General features: G+C 38.3%; 1 protein-coding gene across 1 annotated transcript; it reads right to left on the reverse strand.

The window, feature by feature from the left end:
• Positions 1-868: 868 nt before the first annotated feature.
• Positions 869-4,026, reverse strand: myl12.1 (myosin, light chain 12, genome duplicate 1). Its single transcript, XM_070927763.1, has 4 exons — positions 3,952-4,026; positions 2,089-2,292; positions 1,694-1,855; positions 869-1,434 (listed from the first exon to the last, which is right to left on the reverse strand). Exons 2-4 carry the CDS (start codon positions 2,270-2,272, stop codon positions 1,262-1,264), a joined length of 519 nt encoding a protein of 172 aa, XP_070783864.1. The 5' UTR covers positions 2,273-2,292; positions 3,952-4,026; the 3' UTR covers positions 869-1,261.
• Between the last annotated feature and the right edge of the window lie 4,318 nt (positions 4,027-8,344).

Here is an 8,344-nt window from a genome sequence, read left to right on the forward strand (position 1 = left end):
CACAGCTCTAATGAATTTGTCTACTACAAGGATCTGTTAACACCTCTGCTGGACTTCAAGGGCCTTCAAAGTTGAGACACGTCGTTCTCAACAGTGGTGAGAGTTCTCAGATCCTTTACTTAAATGAAAATAACACTATGACAGTGTAAAACCACTGTAACAAGTAAAAGTCATGCATTTGAACCTTATTAAATTGAAGCTGGGCAACAAAATTAAAAACACCTGAGGTTATCTATGCATCATATTTAATAAGTTGATCATAGTTTTTTTTATGTACAATCAAAGTAACGAGTAACTATAGCAGTTAAATAAATGTGGTGAATTAAAAAGTACAATATGTCCCTCTAAAATATAGTGGAGTAGAAGTATAAAGTAGCATAAATAGGATAGACTTAAGTACAAGTACCTCAAAATTGCAGTACTTGAATGAATGAATAGTAAATAAAGAACCCTTTTGGCATTCAGCAGTGTAAATTGTGTGCTCATGTACTGCTGCTAAATCAATTGTAAGCTGGAAGGCATAGGGCGGGATTAACGTTATCATGCTTGTCTGACAGCTCGGTGTCCTCACACGTCTGTTACATAAGGATTTTTATCACATACGTCACCATTATACGCAGGTGATCATTTCCCTTTCTCTTTATGGGGTTGATGCACCCTTGTTTTCAGTGTAGGTTGTGTTCATGTTAACTCTGCTTTTGCTCTTTTCCAGAAAGAATCCAGCTAGTTCTAGTCAGCACACGTTGAATGAATTCAGTGAGGAGGGAGAGCAGACTTGTCAAGACTTGACAAGGACCCGAGGAGGGAAAAGTGGTGCATAAGCATTCAAGTTATGCCATGAGAAAATAATGACAGAATAATGCAACACTTATTTCAGGTGTCATTTATGGAAGGGAAACAGTCAGCAAAATACAACTTGATAGAGGGCTTTATTTAAAAAGTTTATATTATAAAATGTAAAAATTCAGCTAAACCCGATCACATGAATTGCAAAGACTTATCCCTTAGAGCTTCCAAGGTGCTGCCACTTCACATCTTTACATGTCAGAAAAAAACATTTCACAACCTATTAGAAGTTTTTCTTTTCATTAGAGATGTGTACATTTGGCAATATTGGAAGTTTACAACAAACAAGAGTGGATAGTTATTGCTTTGGTTTGTTTAAAATGGGGTTTATACTGGAGAGTTGAGACATGCAGCACGGTGATCTAGCTGACGGAAGAGGCGAAGAGGGTGGAAAGGAAAATGCTGGTATGGCTCTTTAATCGTCCTTATCCTTGGCACCGTGCTTAAGGATGCGTGTGAACTCCACGTAGTTGAAGTTGCTTTTCTTGTCAATGGGGGCCTCCCTGAAGAGCTCGTCCACCTCTTCATCTGTAAACCGGTCACCCATTGTTGTGAGCAGCTCTCTGAGGTAATCCTCCTGGATGAAACCTGAGGGGAAGACAGTCAAATCAGATAAGACGGCCTGAAACAACATCAGAATCATCTGAAGAATTTCCTTTCACTTGCTGTGATACAATTACCATTTTAGGCAAGGGAACTTTATTTGTAAAACCTTTCAAAACACAGCTGCAAGTGCTTTATACAAAAGGTGAACAAAACTGAGAAGGAAATTACCCGGTATTTTTCTACGACAAACTAGGATTTTCTGTCTGTCAAAAGTAAAGAAATTACAACTGTCAGAATTTACCTGTCCCCTCCTCATCGAAGCAAGCAAATGCATTTCTGATCACATCCTCAGGGTCTGTGCCATTGAGCTTCTCCCCAAACATGGTGAGGAACATGGTGAAGTTAATGGGTCCAGGAGCTTCCATCATCATGGCCTCCAGGTACTCATCAGTTGGATTTTTCCCTATATAAAAAGACACGTAAAGAAGTCTGAAGGGTTTCAAGTACAGAAGTGGTTTTAAGTACAAGAGACATTAACAACAGATTAAAATATTTGCTTGTAGAACTAGTAGAACAGCAAACAGTGCAGGTGCACACCCAAATGAGTAAAGTGCAGAACTGTGTACAGCTTCTTAATGACATTTCGGTTCAGTTCATCCTGAAGTAAAAACAGGACTCAGAGACTCTCTAACTCACCCAGTGAGGCGAGCATGTCGTGGAGGTCCTCTTTGTCCACAAAGCCATCACGGTTCTGGTCAATCATGTTGAAGGCCTCCTTGAACTCCTGAATCTGAGACTGGTCAAACATGGCGAAGACATTGGAGGTGGCGCGCTGGGGGCGCTTCTTTGTGGTCTTTCCCTTAGCCCTTTTGCTCGACATTTTGACTGTTTTTTTAATACCTGTGGAAATAAATCAATATGTAAATGTTGTTAGATCATACACCCAGCAGCCAGGCATGGTGACAACCAGGAACTTACTCCTTAAAGAAGACAAACATAATTAAATGTCAGTGTAAATAACATTTTCATGTCTTGTCAAAGTTCAGTGAGAATGGGTGACATCCTTCCCATTGCTAGAAATAAGAGCTACTTTTATAGTTAATGTATAGACCGTCCTTCCTTGATCACAAAACACAGAACAACAACAGTGCAGAAGAAAAGAATAGGTTTGGCCTGATAAAACAGACAAAAGATGACAGACCCATGAAAAATCTGATCAAAGGTAAAGTGGATCATGCTGATACTCAAAATAAGATTTCATCATTCATGCCCACAACTCAGTGGCAGGGTATTTTAATTCTCTGGCAGTGAATCCCCAGTGTGGTGTCCCTCTCACTGAGCTATAAATGGAAATGTTCCTCATCTTTCTAGGTTGATCAGCTCACTGCCCTCACAGGAGGGCAGGAAAATTACTGATGTGAGGACAGATGCCCTTATCAGGCAATGTCTTGAAAGTAGACTTAAACTGTCCTACATTCACATCTTTATGTTAACAGATACTTATTGTTTTGCCACCGGGTATTGATAGAAAATGGTCTAAACCAGCTTGGGCAGCAAGTAATGTCTTGAGCTTGGCCATATGTTGCCACACTGTTAATATGGTGATATTGATAAACATTATCTAGGATACTGGTAATTATAAAAGGCTCCATGATCGTTAAGTGACATTAATTATAATGGACTGGGTTAGGGCTGCAACTAACTACTGCTGATCATCAACTGAACAGTCGACTATTTCAATACTTAATCATTTAGTGGATAAACGTCTTCAAATTGATTCGTTGTTCGACTAAAAGCGAAAAACCCACAAATATGCAGTTCACAATAAAAAGAAAAGCAACAAGACACTGATAACAGCAAATAGCGTTAATTGTCTTTTGCTTGAAAAAACATTTTTAGTAATCAATCAATTATCAAGATTGCTTCTTTGAAAGCACCAATTATCAGGTTTAAAATACCATCAAAGTATTGATAAAAATGTCATAAAAATGCTAACGTTTTCGTGACATTTGCATTAGCTTGTGTTGCGCACTTTACAAACCGTACAAACCAATAGTCAGCTTCTAACAAAACCAACATATCCTCTTGTGAATGTATTTTGGGACTTGATCTTATCACAACACATTTCGCATTAAGTACGTACAGTCCAAATTATTTGCGGCCTAGCTTGAGCACCATTACCGCTAATTAATCACTGCGCCTGCTTATCGCTGTTTGTCCACTACAAACACCGAGCAGCCGCTGAAGTTGTCCACGTTCACAGGTAGATTTTCAAATTCTATAAGTAATAATTAACTTTATAAGACTAAAATACCTCGCTTATTGGCAACCGATTTGGTGCCATTACGTTAGCTATCGCGTCATTAGCAGCGCAGCTAACACTTAAGCTAGCCGTGTTTTCACAGCAATCAACCGAACACTCAAAATGGCACAATAGCATGTTGTACAGATCTAGCTACGCCTTTAATATTGCCCATAGCTGTGTTGTATCCTGATAGCAAAGTATTTATAATGTAGCAAACTTGGTAGACAGAAAAGTAAGTGTTAAAACAGTCTTACCTGACAACAACCCGATACTTGTCAGCTAGCCCGATGCTGCTCTTTTTCTCAACCACCGCCCTTTACTTCCTGATAATGATGTTGGGTTCCGTACAGAACATTCAGAACAAACCAACTGAGGAAAGTAGGGGGGTTCATCAAGTGTAACACCATTATTACACGCTTGAAAAACAACGTATGCGTTGTTTCGGTCTGAATACTACAATTACTGAAATTAGTCACCGAACTATATTCGAAAACAGATCCTAATGTTTCATTATTAGTTGTTATAAAATACACAATGGACCTTCATACCCCCGGTGGAGTAAATGTAACTTCCACAAACACTCCTTTGGCTGCGTTGACATTCCTGGATATGCCCTTTTAAGGGAAGAAAGAATACAACGTCCTTTGCATTGTGCAGTTAAGGCAAAGTAAAACATGAATGATCCCGGTGGGAAAACAAATGGGCGTTGCCACCAATAAAACAAATATATGGTATATATATATCTAGTGTCATATTCAAAGTTTTTGTTATTTGATAAATTATTCCAGTCAGATGCAAATTATAGCAAATTGAGTTGATGCTGGAAAATAGTTTACTGCTTTATTGCTATCACTATTTGATCACTCAAATACCTGTATATGCATCTCAACTGGGCATTATTTATGCTCTTTTGTAGCATGTGGCAGTTGTCTCAGCCTGTTTATGTTGTTTGTATTGTATGTATTGCTGTAAAAATGTTTGTATGCTGCCTTCTTGAGCAGGTTCCTCTTAAAACAATACATTTTAAGCTCAATGAGACTTTGATCTGGTTAAATAAAGTGAAAGAAAATGAAAAATAAAAGGAGATTTATCCACTAAAACCAAAACAATAAAAGGAAAAATGTGATAGGATGGATAATTATAGATACTGACTGCCCAGTGTTGGCCAGACAACAGTTGTTACCCCGGTCATTGCTGTGAAGGGAGGCTTAGATATGGAACTGTTGACTCACAGGTTAAAACAAGCCACATCTGTCTTTTTTGTCCAGTTGTCATATCACTTTCAAAGTTGATAACAACATGGCTGAACATGTGTCACAAGTCACTTAGTCCTAGAGAAAAAAACCATAGCTAGTGTTAGTGATGGTTACAATAGGAGTCGAATGATTGAAAAAATGACGACAGATCTGACTGATGGTTGTCTGGACTTTCAAAGCAGCAGGCACAAACTAAAGACGGTATTATTAGTATTATTAGTAAAGGACAAACACAGAGTTCTCCAGACAGCAAAGCAAAATACGTTTTTGTCTCTGTTTCAAAACAGTTAACTTATTATTAATAGTTTAGTTGTTTGGGTTTTTTTGTTTTTTGCGCCACCTTGTGTTGTGATCTAACTTTAATGTCAAGCAAAAACCACTAGAGTGTGCTAGCTTCATATAAAACCTTTATTTTGCTCAGTGATATTTAGACTGTTTGCTTCAGCATGTTATCTAACACTGTGTGAGTGAGCCCATTTAATGTGTTCATGTCTAGAACTCTTAAACTTAAACATTCAAATAGCTTCAATGTGTGGGAACCATACAAGGCAGAACATAAAAATAGTCCAAAGAGATCCCATGAGATATCCAAACAGCTGGAATTTCCTGGACAGCTAAACCCAGTGGCATGCTGCTAACATAAATGTGATTCATTACAACCATCTTCACTCGGACAATCAAGCCACTCATGTATGTAAGTGAGGAATGGACCAAATATATGCCACATCATTCAATATAATGCAGTATAATACAACTCCACCACTACTTATGGCCATTACCATACATTTGAATGAACACCTTTCTGATAAATGTCAACAAAGCTGAATGTTATAGGCTTTACAGTTGCAGGGTCATTGTATTATACACAATATAGTACAGTAACTGAGTATAAATTTCACTGTTCCAGTTTTATAGGGTGATAAAAGTCACTGCTGACAATGGTTAAGCACTAATACTAAAATAGATTTATGTGACATATGATACCCTCTAAATACCATAGAGTACAATGGGATGAAGTCATTAGGCGACTCTGTTATCATGTTCCTGGGAAGAGACTTCTTCTGGAGAGTTTCAAAGAGAGTGGCAGCTGTTTGGTAATTGGGGTTTATAGTCAGATTAGATTGAAGCCCAGGATGTTTGTGATAAAAGCAACAGAGATGCTATTCTTTACGTTCAGTCATATTCACTCAACCTGGAGGTTACTGTACCTTTAGGTGTCTGACAGGGTACTAATACACATACTTTATGATATAAATATATACAATTTACTGTCATGTTATTGTTGCACAGTATAACATGAACAGAGGACAACGGGTCACTTTGACATTGTTTTGTTCAGGGTTTAATAACACAGGATAACTTTTTAGGAAGATACAAACCAATAACCATTTATTTACGATATATATACTATGAAAGGAGAAAAACTACTATCATCGACTGTACAACAAGAGAGGATATTTAAAGTAGGAGGCTAATATGAACGTTTTTTCCAACTCGTTTGCTCGTAATTATGGTCCAAACAATATGATGTGAACTCAGCATTAGTGGTGTTGGTAGTCAGATTTTGTTGCCTTTGGACAGACACAGGCTAGCTGTTTCCCCCGTCTTTATGCTATAATAAGCTAATCAGCTGCTATAGATTCCTATTTACCAAACAGACTTGAGAGTTGTCTCAGTCTTCTAATCTAACTCTCAGCAAGGAAGCGAATAAGCGTCGTTCCCAAAATGTCGAACAAAAATGTCGAATAAAAATGCATTTGTATCAGTGCACTAAAGGCTTGAACGTCAACTGGACACTCCAGCTGAGTGTAACAAGCTGCTCATATCACTGCTGCTTTTCTGATGATTAGTTAACTGTCTTGCATCTCCGTTAATCATAGCGGTTCAAAGCAGTCATGTTGGCAAATGACTTGTGGCTTGTGATATATTATATTACACTTGTAAAACCTATCCCATATTCATTAGACAGCATGTGGTGTTGTGACCCTGCTTAATGTCTTGTATTGTTCTCCTCAGTGTTGATCTCTTTTAATGGGTTTACACCCCAGATTGCTGCCATGACATTTGAGGTATGTTGCCATGCTGATTGTTGTGTAATGTGGGACAGTGGAGGGTGAGGGCCAAAATGGACAAATGTTCAACACAAAGGCCTCATTGACATTGCCATGGAAACTTACCAGGTGTTTTCCTGCCAAATGGCCTCTAACAAACTTTATTTAAACAGGAAAGCCCTTCACCATCTTTGATTTATTTAACCTTTTCTTTTAGTAGCTGTTAATGACTGGAGGGGACAAGAGGGGACATTTGTGTACTTCCACAAATGAGAGTGACACCGAAAGAGAGAGTGACGAAGAGATAGTAACTGGCATTTGTTGTATGTGAAGCTAGTAACAATAGCATAGCTAAAGTTAGCAACAGTCACAGCTGAGACTGCTGCGGTAAAAAGTCAAGACAAAAGCTGCTGGAGTTCAGCCAGCAATGGCAAACTGTAGGCTTACAGCCAGCAAGATCTTCACGTTTATGTGATAGACTAAAAAATATAAAAATAACAGATATTAAATTAAATATTAGGCGGCCACTGGGGGTCACTGGGCCTCGGGAAAAGTAGGACTGTGAGGTGCTTTTGTAGTGTGACATTAATTTAAAGTATGTCGGCGTATTAATAATGGTTCAATACTATGACTTATTCCCTTACTTCTGTAGAGTATAACAAACAAAATAATAAACAAACAAGCAAAAGTATGAACAGAAAGACATACTTACATATAAATATGTACATTCACTCTTACATACGGTACATACAGGCTTTTAGATTTTATACATTTCATACATGTATAAGCTGAATAAAGTAGGCTAAAATTCATATCAAAAGATTAAAGAATATAGATAAAACCTGAGTGTGAGCCTGTATTTACCTGCACATCAGGCAGTAATGCTCATCAGCAGAGACCTGCACCCATAAATGTGTTGCACTACTGGAGTTGACTTGCCCCCAGCACTCTGCTCTCCGCTATATTTATCTCCACCCTCACCATAAAAGGCTGTGACTGCTGCTTGGACACTCCGGCAAGGGCCAATATTATTTTTGTTGTGTAGACCGCAGCCCTGTACGCACCTACCTGTAGGTTGTCTGGGATATCAAGCTTTAAGTTTGGACTTGGAACCATCTTTTCAGTTAAAGTTTGGAGTTTGAGGCTTTTTGTCCAGGGTAAGTAAGCAAGCAGTGGTTGTGCAGGGATAAGATGTGATGATCCAGGTAGTTGTTGTATATGTCCGTCTAAGCATGCTGAGAAAGTGCCTGATTGCCTGATGGTTGAAAGACTTTTCCCTCTTGTTTTCTTTTTTGATCAAGGAAATATTACGCTTTTTGGCAAGAATATTTTTTAAATAT

This window comes from Enoplosus armatus, chromosome 21 (assembly GCF_043641665.1).
Source record: "Enoplosus armatus isolate fEnoArm2 chromosome 21, fEnoArm2.hap1, whole genome shotgun sequence".
NCBI lineage: Eukaryota > Metazoa > Chordata > Actinopteri > Centrarchiformes > Enoplosidae > Enoplosus > Enoplosus armatus.

Bases quoted from the DNA above. Each gene is read 5' to 3' on its own strand.
- myl12.1 (XM_070927763.1), bottom strand. From the start codon at position 2,272: ATGTCGAGCAAAAGGGCTAAGGGAAAGACCACAAAGAAGCGCCCCCAG. The intron at 1,856-2,088 runs GTGAGTTAGAGA...CTTTTTATATAG, and splicing joins CGACATGCTCGCCTCACTGG to GGAAAAATCCAACTGATGAG. The intron at 1,435-1,693 runs GTAAATTCTGAC...TCTTCCCCTCAG, and splicing joins CTTCGATGAGGAGGGGACAG to GTTTCATCCAGGAGGATTAC.